The following is an 18602-nucleotide window of genomic DNA, read 5'->3' as shown; positions in this document are numbered from 1 at the left end:
ATCTCTGTCTGTCAAATAAATAAATAACATCTTAAAAAAAAAAGAGTCATAATTTGGGGGCGCCTGGGTGGCTCAGTTGTTAAGCGTCTGCCTTTGGCTTGGGTCATGATCCCAGGGTCCTAGGACTGAGTCCCACAGTGGGCTCCCTGCTTGGTGGGAAACCCGCTTCTCCCTCTACCCCTCCCCCTGCTTATGTTCCCTCTCTCTCTTTCTCTCTCTCTCTGTCAAATAAATAATAAAATCTTTAAAAAAAACAACAACAGGGACGCCTGGGTGACTCAGTGGGTTAAGCCCCAGCCTTTGGCTCGGGTCATGATCTCAGGGTCCTGGGATAGAGCCCCACATTGGGCTCTCTGCTCAGCAGGGATCCTGCTTCCCCCTGCTTCTCTCTGCCTGCTTGTGATCTGTCCGTCAAATAAATAAATAAAATCTTAAAAAAATAAAAATAAACAACAACAACAAAAGAGTCATACTTTGACAAGGTACTGGAGGATGAATTAGAATAAGAATAAATCATTGTTTCTCTATGAGTGGGCAATGGTTTTAAGAGGAAGCCTATTGGTTTTTGAGGGCCGGGGGAGAAAAAAAGATCTTCCCTGGGAAAAATCCTAAGAGGCAAACCAGGAGAATGTCCTGTACTACTTCTCCCTTCTTTCTTTGAGAAATACAGACCTATTTCTTGCAGCTACAGCAATTTATATAGCAACCATGAGTGCAATAAACTGAGTGTTTATGTCTCCCCTAAAATTCATATTTTAGAATCCTAACACCTAATGTGACGGTATTAGGAGGTCAGAACTTTGGGAAGTGATTAGGTCATGAGGGTAGGACCCTCTTGAATGGGATTAGTGCTCTGATAAAAGGAACTCCAGAGAGTTCCCTCACCTTCTTTCTACCACATGAGGATCCAGGACAAGTCTATAACTCAGAAGAGGGATCTCTCCCGAACTTGACTGTCCTGTGCTAAATAAATAAATAAATAAATAAAATCAACCAGCTTGAAGATAGAATTTTGAGAGTGGTGGAAAGATAGAATTTCCAAAATACCAAAGGATCATCTGCTAGAGTACTCAGAAAGGGTTTGCCTCAATAAGAGCTACACTGGTTCCATCTAACAAAACTTAAAAGGAAGCGCAGAGGATCAACCATTTCCAAGAAACAGAACCATGCCCCAGAATAAAGTTTAAGAATATTTATGGGAAGACAAAAATATCCTGCATCCAACAAGGTAAAACACACCTTGTCTGGCACCAAATAAAAAAATTACTTCCAAAGGTGCAGGAAAATAGATCCAAGATGAACATGTTTATGTTGATGGGAGGATTGGTGAAAGCAATACATAGGCAATAAAAGGTGGGCTATCTACAGAGAATTTGACAATAATAATAAAGGGGACTAATCATTGTTGCTGTTTCTTAGTACATAGGGCCAGTGATTCTAAACAAAGACAGTGAATAAATATTCCTTCTTTTCAGGGTGGGCTCTTCCCACAGCATTCACTCTTTAAGATGCCACTGGACCACTCACTAAATATAAAGGTACTAAATCTTGGTTATCTTTATCTAGGAACTCTTAGTACAGTACATGTTCAATAACAGATACTTAGCTCTTTGTTGAATGAAAATAAGTTGGCTCTTCTCCTGTGCTTTGTATGCAGAAAAAGCCTCAATGATTTAAGATCCTGAATCTAGAATTCATGACATTAAACATAGGCTGAACAATGCTTAAGAAAAGTTTGAAAACCTCAGTATTTGACTGACTATACTCTCTTTGCTAATAAGGTGTCAGTATAAGGCAGTCATATTTAAGATTTTTTTCCTAAGATTTTTACTTATTTATTTGACAGACAGAGATCACAAGTAGGCAGAGAGGTAGGCAGAGAGAGAGGAGGGGAAGCAGGCTCCCCGCCGAGGAGAGAGCCCGATGCGGGGCTCAATCCCAGCACCCTGGGACCATGATCTGAGCTGAAGGCAGAGGTTTTAACCCACTGAGCCACCTAGGCGCCCCCATATATAAAGATTTTAAATGATGTCAAATAAAGGTGATTATCGGTAAGACAGGCAGATAAAAAGAAGACCTGAGCTGGTATAAATTTCTCTGAAATGATTTCATAGCACTTCAGGAAGTCTAACTTAATATAGACATAGTTTTCTAGTTCCATAATCTTGAACATAAAAGCTATAGTTACCAGGATATCTATAAGAGGTATTTTCTTTATTTTCCAACAAGAAACAAGGAAATCGTTCACAATATTTGCCATAGCATTTTAAATTTATTTGGTGGCTATATTACCATATCATTTAATGTTAAAATGGTCAGGAAAACAATATATTAAAAATGTAATTACTCCATCTCTTTAAATGTAATTACTCCATCTCATTTAAAATGACTTTTAATCATTAATTTACAACTTTTGTGCTTAGACAAGTTACATTTTATATGAATGCAAATATAATTATACCCTCAAAGTTTAGCCAAAAGGGTTCAGCCTTTACATTTAGGAGATCTGAATTCTAACGTGGTTATATGACTTTGGGCATATACATTAACCTCTCTGAGACTCAATTCTCCACTTTGTGTAAAAGAGATAATAAAAGTTTCTCTGACCACAAAATACTGTGATTATTTGAGATGTTTTGTGTGAGAGAACTCTGTAAAGATTTTATTTTAAAAGGTTAACATTAGTTCTGCATATATTTTCTAGTAGGTGACAAAATTAAGATAGAATGAAATGTTTGTTCAGGAATACCTGCCTCAGAACTTAGTATAATGTTTTATATTAGACATGAAGTTCAGACACACTGAGATAAGTTTAAAATTATGTTTGAAATTGAGACACTCACTGAATAAGATGAAACTGACTAAAAATGATTGGTAAAGAATTGTGGCATGACAGTAAGTAATTACCCTTTTTGTCATTGCCTGATTAGAAAGCAAAATCTTCTAAATATGATCTCAAAAACTTCAGCAATACATAATACTACTGTAATCACAGTAAATGCATACATTGCAATGAGAAAAATGGTCTTCTCAAAGTGTTCTGGCACCATGCATTTTATAATAGTAAACTTTTCTCCAAGAGATCTAGCATCACACAAGTAGAGGGGTTTAACTTGGAAACCAAAGAGGTGAATCTGAAGCCAAAATGCTATCACCTCTAGACTGATTCTTAATAAAACAGAGAGGATATAAATCACAGTGTAGACAGGCTTTTGAAGAATGCATTCTTGATTGATGCTTTTACATGCAGCATAAAGATGGAAAATAGCTCCAGGAACCAGGACAATCACTAGTTGTAACGCCCAGAACACCTAAAGTATGTCAGAAATATCTTAGTCAAATCAGTCGACCTATTACCAAAAACACATGAAAGAGACTGACTCTTAACAGAGGCAAATTTAACAATTCTAAGTTTCATAAGTCTTATGAGGAGTAAAAATAATATAAGGAAGATAGTGATGTTGACCATCTTTAATTACTAAGATGTAGTCCTATTTTGCTGTCATCACCTACCAATTACAAATAATAATGAAGTATTTTATTTTAGTAACTACCTAATTTCCATTTTCTGATTACAGGACTAGGGTATAATTATAACATCAATAGATAACAGAATTCTGGAGATGAAGGAAACTCTTGACCAACTCAAATTTACCTGAAACATAGAACAAGTTAGAGAACAAGTAATAATTCTAGAAATAATATCTGTTAGGGTATTCTTCATCTTATTATGATTTTTTTTTACATTTAAAAAGGAAACAGTTTTTATCTGGTGTAGAGGAAGATTTACATGCACACAGAAAAACTTACTTGTGGAGTGATTGGCCTAAACTGATTATAACAGAAGAGATTTATTTCTCTTTTGTCTGGATCACAACTGAAGTGCAAAGCCTCATTGCCATAGACTGCAAAGCCTAACACCCCAAGGAAGAACATTCTTACTGATCCAAAGAAAAGGGTGTGGAATTGACCGATCACAGTTGGAGGCTTCACCTGTTAACAGTTTTAGGAGAGACAGATGGTTTGAAAACAAACATTAAAGAAGTACATTTTAAAGGATGCTTTCATTATCACATTTTAAAATATTTAAGATTCATGAATTTTTGAAGCAAGATAGAATTTCAGACCTCATTAAGCCCCATGCAAATTCTGTATCATGAGCTTGCTCACCCCTTTGCACTCCGAAAATATGAAATGCTAACAGTCAAATAAAGACATGTTGCTGATCAAATGTATGATCTTGGAAATATTTAAAAAGCTCTAAATTCAATGACTGTCCTTCCTATCCCTGTAATCCTTTTGCAATAAAACCAAGAGAATCTTAGAATATCTAGGACTGCTTTTAGAAAATTTGATAATAAATTTAATATTAAACTCATTAGTATGCACAATATCTCAACAACCAAATGATGTTTATTTAATTGTCATTACAGCTTATTTTCCACTTCTTAATTATCAGATTGAGAAGAGAGTGGTTACTTTAAAAAATTAACAGCTGAAAGTAGTTCCTGAATTATTCTAATTATAGTTTCAAATTCAGAATATTCTGAAGCATACAGTTGATATTTATATTATTCTCCATATATGTAGAGGTTCTTACTCATCAACACTTAATGCAAATCAGGTTAAAATACAAGACAAGACTCCAACAATTGTTTTTCATTTGTTTGTTTGTATAATACTTACACATCCTTCATAGAAGTTTTTGATGTAATTCAAAGACATGTCTCAGAAGTTGCTAGCCTGGCATCCCTGTGGGTTAATTCTTGACCCACATTGCCACTTCATGTCTGCCAGAATCAAACTCATATTCTCTCATGACTCTTACAGCAGAAAACACTTACCACTGCAAATTTCTCTCCCCTCCTCTTTTTCTTTCCTTTTTTTTTTTTTTTAGATCTCTGGGGCCCCAGTCAACTTTCCTATCTCTGTCCCAAAACAAAACAAAAACAAAGAAAAGCGGAGGGCATGTGGCCAATGTAATAATCCCTTGACTCACACTGTCAGCAGAGCCAGCCAGCCAGACAGGAGTGCTAGCAAAGCAAGAGGCCAGTCTAACAAGAGCTCTGAACCCTCAATGCCTCTCAATTACCTGAGAATCGCCTATATGTTAATAGGTGGATTTAATAGGTGGATTTGACAGAGAGATCACAAGTAGGCAGGGAGGCAGGCAGAGAGAGAGGGGGAAGCAGGCTCCCCACTGAGCAGAGAGCCTGATGCGGGGCTCGATCCCCAGACTCTGAGATCATGACCTGAGCCGAAAGCAGAGGCTTTAACCCACTGAACCACCCAGGTGCCCCTAATTGGTGGATTCTTAAGCTTAGAGTTTTCTCCAAAATGTTTAGTGATCCTCCCCACTGCCTCCATTTAGGTATGTTTGAAAAGAAAATTACATGGGAGATCTTCCTGATTCTTGTTTACTTTCATGGAATAGGATTAATTTCTGGGACATTTAAGAAACCATATCACAGGGGCGCCTGGGTGGCTCGGTGGGTTAAAGCCTCTGCCTTCGGCTCAGGTCATGATCTCAGGGTCCTGGGATCGAGTCCTGCGTCGGGCTCTCTGCTCAGCAGGGAGCCTGCTTCCTCCTCTCTCTCTCTGCCTGCCTCTCTGCTTACTTGTGATATCTCTGTCTCTCTCTCTGTCAAATAAAAAATCTTAAAAAAAAAGAAAAGAAACCATAACACAGGTTATAATAGCTATTACAGCACTGAATATTACTGATATATTGTAATATTTGTCTTTTTGCTGAATGCTTACCATGAGCATGGAAAAACCTGCAGTTAGATCTCTTTTCTGAGTGAAAAGATAGAGTACTGTCAACCAGGATGAGACCAGGATCTGGCACAAATTATGTGAATAATCCTGCCTTCTCTTCTGTCCCTCAGTAAGTACATCAAGTGCTAGATATTGTTATGGGTGCTGGGATGAGCAGGAGCCAAAACAGCAAGGAGCTGCCTTCCAACTGATCCATCTGTATAATATCTTCTACCCACCTGTGCTTCCGTACAGACAATGGTGGGTCAAATCTGCTTATTCACCTGCCTTCCTCATCTTTGTTTTGTTTGTGATCTGTGAAAGTCGTAACTCTAGACAACTTCACTGCTTTCCTTAGCAAATGGAGAAGTGACTCTATAACCCATGCAATTATAGCCAATGGAAAAGGGGTCATGGACTTGTTGAATCAGGGTATTGTACTGGATAGGGGAAATAGACATGGACAATGTAATGATCGTTCAGAGCCATTGGATGAGAGAAATTGCTGTATATTCTCATCTTTGCAGAAACAGAATTCCAGGTTTGCTGTCTACTGATGCCTATGAAGCGGTATCCAAAAACCAAAACTATCTTTTGCATGGGAGGAATTCTGCTTTGACTTCTACCATGTGCAATAATGGATGTGTTTGTTTAGACCATCAAACACTAGGGTCAAACACTTAAAATCATCAAAGTCTTCCTGTGTTTTTTCAGAGATGAACAAAATTAGCTTGAACCTTAATTGCATGTGTAGATGGAGAAACACAGTTTCATTTTCATTGTTGGGATCTATGAGTGACCAGATAAATAATACTGCTCTTCCCCTTAGAACTTATGATCCAATTGAGCCATAAGACAAAAGTATAAAGTGCATAGAGGCCAAAATGTCACCCTTATATACTCTTATTACCATAAAGATTGTGCTGGAAGAGGGACATGGTTTATCTCCTCAGGAAAGTGTGATTCTTAGGCAGACACAGGTGCAGGCCTCATCAATGCTGTATCCTGGCTGCCTTTCCCACATGAAGTGCCTTCCTGTCTCTCTAAGATTTATGCATGAGAAGAGCAGAGCAAAACTGCTGATTTCTGTGGACAACTGGCTTCCAAAGGGAAAATGTTAAGAAATAAATGATGAATGCTCAGTTTTATCTTCCAAATGTGAGGTCAACTCACTAGCTAAGACAGTAGCTGTAGTGACTCTGGCCTCATGTTTGGCAATTCATGGGACTATTAATTAGGATGACAACCTGAACTTCTTTACATGCTAACAGCTGACAGTACTAGAAGCAGCAAAAGAGGGCAATCCCCAACATGCAAGCATTATTTAGTCCTCAGCTTGCTTTATGTTTGCTAATGTTCCATTAGATACAGCAAGTTACACTATCAGCCCAAATTCAAGAAATAGCTACTACCTGTCAATTGACCTGCAGTCAGATTGCAGAGGTATGGGTACAGAGATAGGAATAATTTGTGACTGATTTTATGTTCTACAACAATATGCCCTCTGATGACACATATTCATGTCTCTCCCACATATCTTCACCTCATTTCAGCATTGTAAAATCTCATCCAATCATAACATTAAGGTTGAAGTCTAAGGTTTTGTGATTTGCATCACGTGAAAATCTGGATGTGGCTGATATGTGGCTCCTTAGGAGCCAGAATCTAAAGGAAGAAAAGCACAAGTTATCTTCCACACAACGTTAATGCACAATAGTGATACAGGGATAGAAGGACTCTGACACCTTCACTTGCAACGTGGGAGAACAGGAGGCACACTGCTATTACTGGTCCATAGCAATTTTGAAATTTTGCATAGGACATAATGCCAGTTCTCCCTATTCTGAAGGCACTGAATATCCCTTGATTAAGCCATAGTACTACTTTTGAAAGATGCTCCCCAGTCTATTGTACAGTACTTCTTGATCAAAGTGGTTTCCTGGTGCACTGTTGTCAAAATCTGAGGCTCCATCCTCTGTGTTCTTAGCTGAAAACATCTAACCTTTTTCATTAAAAAATGGTTGAATTTGAAACTGAGTAACTTCCTTAGACTGCCCCCTGATAGAAATGTGGAGGACCAGAAGGCTTTTTTACAGTTTGACTAATATTATCCATTTGATTGAAACTAGTAGTTGCTTTTGTTTTGTTTTGTTTTGTTTTGTTTGTTGGTACAACTCTCTTAATCACTTTTTTAGTTTCCAATGTATCAGTTTTAATGCACTTAGTTTGAAAAAGAGTTATAACCTCAATTATTTTAAAGAAAGGATAAAATGTCTCTGAGACCATGCTTTTAAAGATTTCTAGAAAACTTCTGTCTAATGAGATTTTAATTAGTCATGTCTTAAATATTTTGAGTTTTATCCAAGAATGTTATAGTCATACTACTGATTTGCTTTTTAGTCTTACATCAGGAATTTTTACTTGCCAGGGACACTAGAAATGAAAACAAAACAAAACAAAAAGAATTCCCATGTAGCAAGTCCTGATCCCTCTATATTTTCCCCAAATTTTGCCTGCAATTTCATCTCTAGGTCCCTTCACTAGTTCATCATTCTCTTCTTATAACTTATTAAATGTGGCTAGGAAAAAATCAAAACAAAACAAACAAACAAAAATGTGGCTAGGAGTACCAACATGTTACTTTTAGAGTTCTTTCTGGATTTCTTCTTAGCCAAATCCAGATTTTCATTAGTATGTTTTTTTAATCTTTCATGTTATTTCAGGTGACTATTGTGCTGATTGTCTTCATATTATAAGAGTCACAATATTTCTGGCCTGCTACAGTTATTTTCTCAATGCTTTTCTAGCTTCCACTAATAGTTTCACATTGCTTTTCTTGCCTTTGGTAATAGTTTCTTTGTTACTTTTCCACTTTCTGCCTACTGAAGATGTTACTGCATTTTTAGGGTTTGTTCTTGTAGTGTCTGACCTTTTTTTTTTTTTTTTAAGATTTTATTTATTTATTTGACACAGAGAGAGAGAGAGAGCAGAGCAGGCGGGGGCAGGGGAATAGGTTCCCTGCTGAGCAGAGAGCCCCATGTGGCGCTCCATCCCAGGACCCTGAGATCATGACCTGAGCCGAAGGCAGAGGCTTTAACCCACTGAGCCACCCAGGCGCCCTGTGTGTGACCTTTTGTACCAATATCTCCAATATCTGTATTAGTTGAGACTTTTTTCATAGCAAGTCACTCTCAAATTTAATAGCCCAAATAGAAAGTATTTATTTCACTCGTGGTTTAGGAGACAATTTCACCCAGCCTGGACTGGTTTAGTAATCTCTACTGAGTTCTTGCATGCATATATGGTTAGTCAACAGGTCAGCTGCCAGGTGGATTATCCAGGGTAACTTAACTCACATGTCTGGAGGTTGGCAGACTTGGGCCAGAGTGATTTGGGTGCCTAAGGCACATGTCTCTTGTCTTTCTGAAGATTGGCCCAGACTTCTACTTGTGGTGGGGATTATAGAGTTTCTGAAACAGAGTTGAAAAGGCCAAAAGTGCAAGAACTTGTCAAGCCTCTGCTTGCTTCAGAGTTGCTAATGTCCCACCAGCCAAAGCCAGGCTCATGGCAACTTTGGATGGATTCCAGCTTTTAGTAAGAAGATCTGAAGTTATATTCCAGTGGCAGGGATGTGGAGAGGTGAAGAATGTATAGTGATTTTACAATCAACCCCATGACTGGGGGCATTGAGTGAGAAAATATAATATTCAAGAATCTTGTTTGTTTCAAAATGCAATTTGGGAATCAAAGATATGTACATTCTTCCTAGAGAATCAATTAATGAAAACTAAAGTTTGGGGCCATGCTTGTATGCTGTCCAATGAGCCTTTCTTTCCTGATGTGAAAAGCATATGAGAAGAACTAGAGTAGATGGGAAAAAACTCTCTTATAATAATATATTAGTCTATGGGATGGTTTCTATCTGCTGTTAAGTATTTTTAAAAAATTATCTCCCCAGAATTCTTACAACTCTGTGAGATATGTTCTCTTACACGTCTATTTTACAGGTGAAGCCCAGAGAGTGTAAGTAATCTACGCAAAGTTACAGTTAGTAGATGGCAAAACCAGGGGGTGAAAGATAGTGAATGAAATGCTTTTTGTTAACTGGTGAGCTGTTAACAAATGAGAATATTATTGGGGTGATTGTTAGGACCCTGAAACATGAGGAATTAAGGGGAAATAAGTCCGGACTTTCCTATTTTCTCCTGCAAAAAACTCAGGGGTTATTAGTTCTGTGGAGGTTGGCCATTTTCCCATTCCCCTGGCCTGTTCTCAATGTGAAGAGGAAAAGCCAAGCAGAGAACTAACACAATGTAATATGTGCCAAGGGAGTACTTGAGAAATGTGAATGACTCCCCAGGAATGATGTCAGCTAAATTTCTTTCTCATTTGGTATCCGTGTGAGGAGGAAGGACACATGGGCTCTGGAATCAGAAAACCTATGTTTGGACCCTCGTTTCACCACTCTGTTAGATCTGAGATCTCGGGAAAAGTATTTACCATCTCTGAGTCTCAGTTTCTCTAACTGGGGTTGATGGTAGTATTTACTTCACAGGGTTGTTGTATGAAGATTATTAAAAATATTTGGGAAAACATTCCTCCTGTGTTTAATGAGACCCTGAATCATCCTTTTTTTTTCTATTATTTTTTTTTAGTTATTCAGACTACAGAATGTTGTTCATTATCCCTTTTAAGAAAGGAAGAGTCACTGCTTTCTTCAACATAAAGAACGTTTGTATTGGCCATGAAGAACATTTTTGGGAAGAATGGATAACATGCAAATCCCACTTTTTAAAAAAATTTTGTTGAGTTATAACTGACATATAACATTATGTTGGTTTCAGGTGTACAATGTAACAATTTAATATTTGTATATATTTCAATATGATTACCACAATAAATCTACTTAACATTTGTTACTATACATAGTTACAAAAATTTTTTTTCTTGTGATAAGAACTTTTAAGATTTATTCTTTCAGTAACTTTGAAATATGTATGTTCATTTTCAATGTCTTTCCTCTGTCTCTGATCTTTTTTGGGAGGGTGTGTCTCTTCCCTTAGAGTCTACTAAGATGCCAAGACAAGTGGGACTGAAGCCCAGGGAAGCTTTGAGTAAATTTAATTACTAAAACATACCTCTGCTCTCCCAGCTCCAAAGATTTTAAAATGAACAGGTCACCTCCATCAATTTCCTGAGTAAATGGCCCCGAATTTGAAACTGTAGTACCAGCTTGCTTGCTTCAACTTGCTTAAAGCTTTTCATTTTAGCAGAGGAGTGAAAACAGGTTCACATCTTTTTCTACGTCTACGGTTACTACTACTAGTGCTTTCACACACACATACACCCCCACGCACAGATGCATTCACAAACTGCTGACACTTACCGATTACTGCTATCCTCCGGCACTGCTCTAAACTGTGGGAGTCATGGGTAATCTTCTGCCAGATATTCTTGGAGTCCTAAAATTTCTGAGATTAAAAACATTGAAGACCTGTGTGGTCTAGCCCAGAAAGGGGAAAAACCTCTAATTTTGCACACAACTCAAGATAGGACCAAATGAAATAACTGTAGAAAAGCCCTGGTCAGGATGGCTAACACATAACAGCCCATAAGTATTTTTCATTATTACTATTTACAATCTGCTCTAAATTAATACTTTAAATCAAGTCACAGGTATTGCTTTAGAGCTATGCTTTTCTACGTATTTGTGCTTATTCTTTTTCATTTTTTTCATTCACCCAGTAAATATTGGATACCTAGAATATCCGCTGCTATGTACATTGTTATGTGTTATGTGTGAGAATAATAGAGCCCCCGCCTTCATTGGGCTTATAGTATAGTAAAGCGTGTGTGCTTGTATATATATATATTATATATATATGCGTGTGTGTGTATGAATGCATGTGATTGACATGTATAGCGCTCAATATGCTTAAAATAAAGCATGATTTATATTTAATTCTTCAGAGTATGGTCACAAACTACCTCGGCTTATTTCACATCTGGCAAACAAGGAGAAATAGTCTCTTCATAAGTTTCCTCTCTAGCATCCTTTGAGTCTCAGAGTTCTGCATTGTGTTACAGTAATTTACTGTCCTCCTCATGAGATATCCAATGACTGTTGAATGGGATAAAATAGAGATCAATTTAGGTACTCCCAGTAGTAGATTTCACAGAAGGACAGCTGAGATAAGGCAATCCGGACAGCTGCCTCAATTCATAAATCACAATCCTTAACCAATTCACATCTCACTGAAATCTCTGACCTGCCCAAATTGGGTTTGTCTTTCTGCATGAATAATTTATATTCTCTGGAATGGAACTGGGGATGCCTTAGTGGAAAGGGTCAATAAACAATCATGTTATTTTAGGCAAATGATTTAACTTGCTGGGTTGCATTTCCGAGTCTCTGAAAGGAATAGACTGGATTCCACAATCTCTAAATAATTTCACATATGGTTTTATGATTCTAAGTCTTATAACCATACTTGGAGCTATTGTACTTGCTGTGAGAACTATTGTGAGTAATTTGTATGTTACCAGTAATTGCTTGACCTACTGGTTAAATTGAAAGCCTCATTTTTCTTCTTCATCAACAAGTTGGCACATTTCATATTTCCAATATGCCTATATTGCACAGTTTCTAGTTATATAACACACATGCCTTATTTCTTTTTCAGATGCTCTAGCTATACAGTCAAGCCCCTAGAAGAATACAGTCTATAAGTCTATATGAATTTGTGTCCTTTTCTACCATTATGGTTGTTGTTTACACATTTTGTGTTAACTCTACAAGTTTTAGAGTTATACAGTGTGGGAAATAACTCTTACCCAAAAGATGCTGTAATTAATAAGAGAATATATGAAGTAATTTCTAGCACAATGTCTGACACGTGGTTGATTTCTCAGTAAATACCATTTTTGCTCTTGTTATGGAGACTACACTCATTGTATCAAACTTGAGAGGAAGTATATCAAATAGGTAAAAACTTGGGTTCTTGAATCAGTGAATGTAGAATTTGAATCACAGCTTGCGATTGAAAATGCCTCAGGAAAACTAGCTAACGACTCAAAACCTCATTCTCCTCAGCCACTGGGATTTGTAGAGTTCTCTGGATCTATGGATTTGTTTTCAACAAATTTTGGGGAAAAAATCAGCCATTATCTCTTCAAACATTTTTTTGTCCTTTTCCCCTCTTTTTCTGGGACTCCAATTACATAGATGCTAGAGTGCTTAATATGGTATCTGATCCTCTCTCTGAATGTTGCTTCTCATTGTGAATAGTTATTACGTTAATGTCACTGATATTTTCTTCTACAGAGTCTCAACAGAAGTTAATCCTGCCCAGGACATTTTTCATCTGGGATACTGTATATTTATATCTAGGACAAGGGTCAATGAACTGTAGCACCTGGATCAGCCACTATTTTTGTAAAATAAAGTTTTATTGCAACATAGCCATGCCCATTCATTTATGTATTGTCTGTGGTTGCTTTTGTGCTACAAGATCATAGTAGTTGCAACAGAAATCATATGGCCCATAAACCTAAAATATTTACCATCTGGCCATTTAAGAAAAAAACATGCTAACCTTTCTAGGGCCAATCCTGTTCTAGAAGTTGAACGTGGGTCTTTTAAAAATTTTATTGATTAATGGATTGATTTTATTTATTTGAGAGAGAGTGAGAGAGAGCACAAACAGGGGGAGGGGAAGAGGGAAAAGCAGACCCCACTGTGCAGGGAGTCTGGCCTGGGGCTCCATCTCAGGACCCCAACATCATGACCTGAGTAGAAAGCAGCTGCTTAACTGATTCAGGCACCCAGGCACCCTTTATCCCCCACCCTTTTAAAGATTTGGGTCTTTTTTTAATCTTCCATTTCTCAAATCATCATGTTAATATTTTCCTGTACCATTTTAAAGGTAGATGGGATATATTTTAATAGCTGTTTTGTGTCCTTGTTTGTCTATTCTAATGATCAAATTTTTTTCCTCATTACGGTTTATAAGTTCCTGTTTTTTGTATGCCTCTTATTTTTTAACTGAATTGCTGACATTTTGTTGGTTGCTGTATTTTGTTGATTTCCTTTCAATGGTGTTAGAATTTGTCCTGGCATGCAGGTAGGTTACTCAGATCAGCTGGATACATTTCAGGCTTGATTTTAGCATGTTAAGATGGGTTGGGGTTAGCTTGCAGTCAGGCATATCTAACTCACAACTAAAGAAGTATGTATGTATCCTACATACATGTGTATTCTACAGGATACACATTGCATTAAAAGTCTTTCCATGCTGGGTATGGAAACACTAACTATTCTCAACTCAGTTTGTACTTCAGCTGTTTATGGGTGGTTTTCTCTGACCTTGGGAAGTTTCATCTATGCATGAGCAGATTTGTACTCAGTCAAAGCCTCAAATGGACCCCCCTCTAGAGTTCTCTGTTTAGCTCCTGGCTCTACAGTACTCTGCCCTCCAAATTCTAGCCATCTTTGTCTCTTCAAACACTGATTTTTGATTCCTCCATCAGTGAGGCCACTGAGCAATGTTAGGGTTTCCATTTTCTGAATGTGGGTATAAGCTGGGCTTGCAAGTTTTATCTCTCTCCTCTTGGTGACTTCAATCTGTGCTGATTGTTTTCCAATGGCTGCCCTAAATTTTACAATGATTGGTACTTTTTTTGGGTCCAGTTTTCTTGTTGTTTAAAGCAGAAAACAGAAAAAAAATCCAATTTGTATCACTTTATTTCTACCATAAAACAAAAGCCCTTAAACCTAGTTTCATTGTTCTCAGTAATGTTCTAAAGAGTAAAGATCATGGGATCTCTGAGTAAATATAATTTCAATTTTGCAGTATTTGTAATATAGTAGATCTTATTTACACTTAAAATTAAGAAGTCAACAGAATTCTATCCAAGTATCAAGTAGTATAGGATCAGCAATAAGTCAGGCTGTGTTGATAGTTTAGTACAGTTGCTTAGAATGAAGGAGTCTGAAATGCTTCATTTCAAGTTCTGTGACTGACCAGTTCTGCCCTATTAGATACGTTTCTGTTTTTTATCCTGGGTTTCAAATTCCCATCTATAACAAAAAATAATAATACACACCACATAGTGTTGCTGTTAGGACTGAATATGATAGATTATTTATTTAACATGATATCTAGCACTGTAAGTTCCAAATTAACATAAACATTATTGTGTCGTTGTTGATATGATTGTTTTTGAGAAGTTGTTCTTTTGTTGTATTGAAGATGAGTCTGTAAGACTTTAAGTGCCCACCATGCTAGAGTCCTTGGAAATTCTTTGCGCTTTACCATTTGGATGAAAGTAGACCAATGAATTTGGCTGCAACTGACCGCTTTTAGGGCACCAGCCAAAGCCAACCATGAATTGGCTTGATTTAGAAGGCTAAGCCTGATAAGGTCTTCTTATTTAGATGGGGTTAGCCTGATTGAGTCACATCTCCCTTTGTGGTGTGATAAAGGCTATGGTGCTTTTCCTACATACCAACCCCTGGCTGCTAGGAATATTGGCTGCTGGCAATGCACAACTATATTCTTCACTGAGCATAGCCGTCTGCTGCAGGGAAATGTCTCACCTGAGCCTGTGTTCCTTCCCAGAGGGTGACATGCAGCCAGAGACTGGCCGATGCAGAACTAAATGGTCTGCTCCCATTCTGTTTTAGAACAACTCTGAAGGGCATCCAGCTTTTGGGATGATGGAAACTTCAGGTGCAACCACTTTGCAGGAATTTCTTCATCTGCTCAGTCCTGCCTTCCTTATTTCCTTCTGGGGTCAAATCCTAAAAGCATTCTTCAATAAACCTCTTGCATACACATCGTCATCTCAGAATTTCTTCCTTCCTTTCTTTTTTTTTTTTTAAAGATTTTATTTATTTATTTGACAGACAGAAATCACAAGTAGACAGAGAGGCAGATGCTGAGCAAAGAGCCTGATGCGAGCCTCGATCCCAGGACCCTGAGATGATGACCTGAGCCGAAGGCAGAGGCTTTAACCCATTGAGCCACCCAGGCGCCCTCAGAATTTATTTCTATGGAACCCAGCCTAAGATGCTTGGGTAACATGAGTATGAAATACACACAAATGAGAAATGTTGTATTTTCAATGCAAAAAACCCATTGCTCTGGCCCTTTCTGAGATCTGACATAGGCATCTGAATTGGGAGTATTAATAGCAAGGGTTATAGCTCAGATAGTTCCTATGCCTCCCTGCCCTGTGATTCTTAACTACAATATTCTGCCTCTCAAATGAATGTGGAAATGTTTCACCTTTTAAAATTGAACGTTTTCCTGAATACATTTTAAGCCTGATGTACCTGACCTTAAAGAGGAATAAAGTATATGGAGAAAATGTAGAAGGGGATGCAGTAGTTAGAACAACTCGTCCCCTGACATTAAAATAATAATGATAATAATAATAATAATAATAATAATGCTGTAGGCACCCTATGTGTTTCTCCTTCAGCTGTGCTGGAAGATGGAATATTTTTTGGCCATCAGATTCACATTAACCTCCCAAAAGCTTCTAGGCCCCATGACACTTTTAAAATAGTAATTATATCCCAAAAGATCTTTAGTCATAGGCATTTCTCCTAAGAATGATTCCTAGATAAACCTGAAGGGATATTATGATAATTTGTCAATGAATAAATTCTTCATTATGAAATAACCTCCATCTTACAAACATGATTTTGGAGGGCTCTTATCTGAAGTTACCACAAATTGCCATCAGCAAATGAAAAACTTTAGCATCAGGATTGGCTATGTGCCCATGATTAATATTCTTGGTAATAATTTAGTGATGACTACAAATATAGATATATTAGCATAACCTTTCAACATGTTCAGGTTTTCATGTGATTTCAAATTATTTCAATGCTAAAAGAGTTAGTGAACATTATGACCTTGTAACTCGATGCTTTAGATTTATCACTTGGAGGGTTATTTTCATCTTTCTGAAAAATACTGAATTATTAAATTTGTGCAAGCCAAGTTTTATTTTTTTATTTTTTGTGAACCAGGTATCTGTGGGGAAGTCCATACCTGACAGCAAATGTTTTTTATAAAATTATTTGCTATGGAGTCAAACTCAGAAAGCTCATGCTTAATACTACCCTTTGTTGGTGCCTATCCCTGATTTCACTCAATTTTCATCAACATAAGTTCCATAAGTCATCAATTTGTTGTAACTTTGCACTGTTGGACATACTGAGAAATTGTAAATACTTCTATCGTAAGCTTCAAAGTGGGAAAAATTAATGACTGTATATTTGGTATAGTAGGGTACTCTAACTGCTGCTTAATTTTAGTTTATGTTCTATCATATTTTGTATTTTTGAAACACATTGCATTCCTTTAATTTATGAAATGCTTATAGAATCAAACTTCCATGCATATATTCAGTCTTATGTGCACAAACTCCAGATTACTTAATTAAAATCTTGTGCTAAATTGTTGGGCTATCATTAGAATTTCCATTCCTTATTCCCTTTGTGACATGTTACCAGGGAAAATTCATTGCTTTGAATAATAATGAGCTTGAGACAAATTTAGCTTTTGAAAGCTGATTAATGCCTTTTTCTGTTTTGAACACCTAATATATAAACCACCTCTGCTTCTTTTTATAAAGAAAATTTAATGGCCATTTTTCTATGAATTCCTACTTATTAAGTATTGGAATGTGTTAATTTATCTTTAAAATGTTAATATAGATGCTGGGATGGAAATGTACTGGAGCTAGTAAAATATGAAACCATATGTGAGATGACATTATTAATATGCTACTAACTATAATTATATGAGTTTTATGAGTCATATGAACTAAAACCATTGCATATTCTCTGATAGTTTCAGAAGGAGTGATTTTTCCAACTTTGTATGTTAGAGGTATAAACTTCTCAAGAAGTATTAAAAGATCCTATGAATATCTAATGATCTTGTCATCACTAGCATTCTTGGACACTCCAGTGAATGGAAACCAATACCATTTTTTATTGTTACTGGGATACAAATAGTCTAAGATGAGTTTGTGTGTCTGTAAGTTTCTAATAGCACTTTCTATCTGTAAAGTTAAAAAGGGATTTCTTATTTTGGGTGAGGTAACAGGTTTCTAGTAATATTAATCATGATAATGTTAAAAGTTAATTTATTAAAAGCAATTATATTAAGGACAAGGATAATGATTATGGGGTTATTTGGCTAACAGTGATTAAAATTTACAGTAACAATAAGCTGAAAGATGATTTTCTGCCAACAGAGCTGTTAAAAATATGTAACACTGAATTATGAATAGAAACATAAATGGATAAGAAAATAAAAGAATAGCTCATAATACTGAGTGGAAAATTGCTCATCAGTTATCAAATGACACATAAAGGTCTGGTGAAAAAGCAAGACCTTGCTGGGGTAAATTCCCTGGAGTCAGTAGACAGAGCAATTTGCAATTGAATGGTATCACAGATACACTATAGAGACCTTTCATGGACTGCTGATTTTTCGGAACTGAAAAGCATCAACAACCTATTAGGGTTTCAAGACTTTAAGTAGATGTATGGTTCCAGTAATTTATCCTTGAGTCCTTTATAAAAGGCTCTACGGATAGAAATCCTTGAAGTTCTCCGTTTTCAAACAAGATTTTTAATAACTCTTCACACCCCCTTGGAGCCAAATATGCTATGTACAGCTTCTTATAATAATTGTAGGCTGAAGATGTATTTTTGTGTAGATGTGTATATGTGTTTGGGTAAATGTAGTTTTTTTGTGAGATTAAGGAACTGCCGAGAGCAACGGGTATGGAAGTTCTTTCTTTGATTTAACATTTCTGTG

At 36.9% G+C, this 18602-nt stretch overlaps 1 protein-coding gene across 1 annotated transcript; it reads right to left on the bottom strand.

Annotated features, from left to right (window-relative positions):
- Nucleotides 1-2915: 2915 nt before the first annotated feature.
- GJE1 (gap junction protein epsilon 1) lies at nt 2916-4725 on the bottom strand. The gene is made up of 3 exons (XM_032873013.1): nt 4687-4725; nt 3811-3993; nt 2916-3311 (listed from the first exon to the last, which is right to left on the bottom strand). The coding sequence occupies exons 1-3, from the start codon at nt 4723-4725 to the stop codon at nt 2916-2918; spliced, it is 618 nt and encodes a 205-aa protein (XP_032728904.1).
- Nucleotides 4726-18602: the final 13877 nt, after the last annotated feature.

The sequence above is a fragment of the Lontra canadensis genome, unplaced genomic scaffold (genome assembly GCF_010015895.1).
Source record: "Lontra canadensis isolate GAN:19392208 unplaced genomic scaffold, GSC_riverotter_1.0 scaffold47, whole genome shotgun sequence".
NCBI lineage: Eukaryota > Metazoa > Chordata > Mammalia > Carnivora > Mustelidae > Lontra > Lontra canadensis.
Note: the sequence above shows the minus strand (reverse complement) of the source record. Positions and strands in the feature narration are given on the sequence as shown.

What these genes read in the sequence shown, in the direction of transcription:
- GJE1 (XM_032873013.1), bottom strand. Translation starts at nt 4,725, where the DNA reads ATGTCTTTGAATTACATCAAAAACTTCTATGAAGGATGT. An exon ending in AAAACTTCTATGAAGGATGT is followed by an intron (nt 3,994 to 4,686) that starts GTAAGTATTATA and finishes AACTGTTAACAG; the next exon opens with GTGAAGCCTCCAACTGTGAT. An exon ending in TTAGGCCAATCACTCCACAA is followed by an intron (nt 3,312 to 3,810) that starts GTAAGTTTTTCT and finishes GACATACTTTAG; the next exon opens with GTGTTCTGGGCGTTACAACT.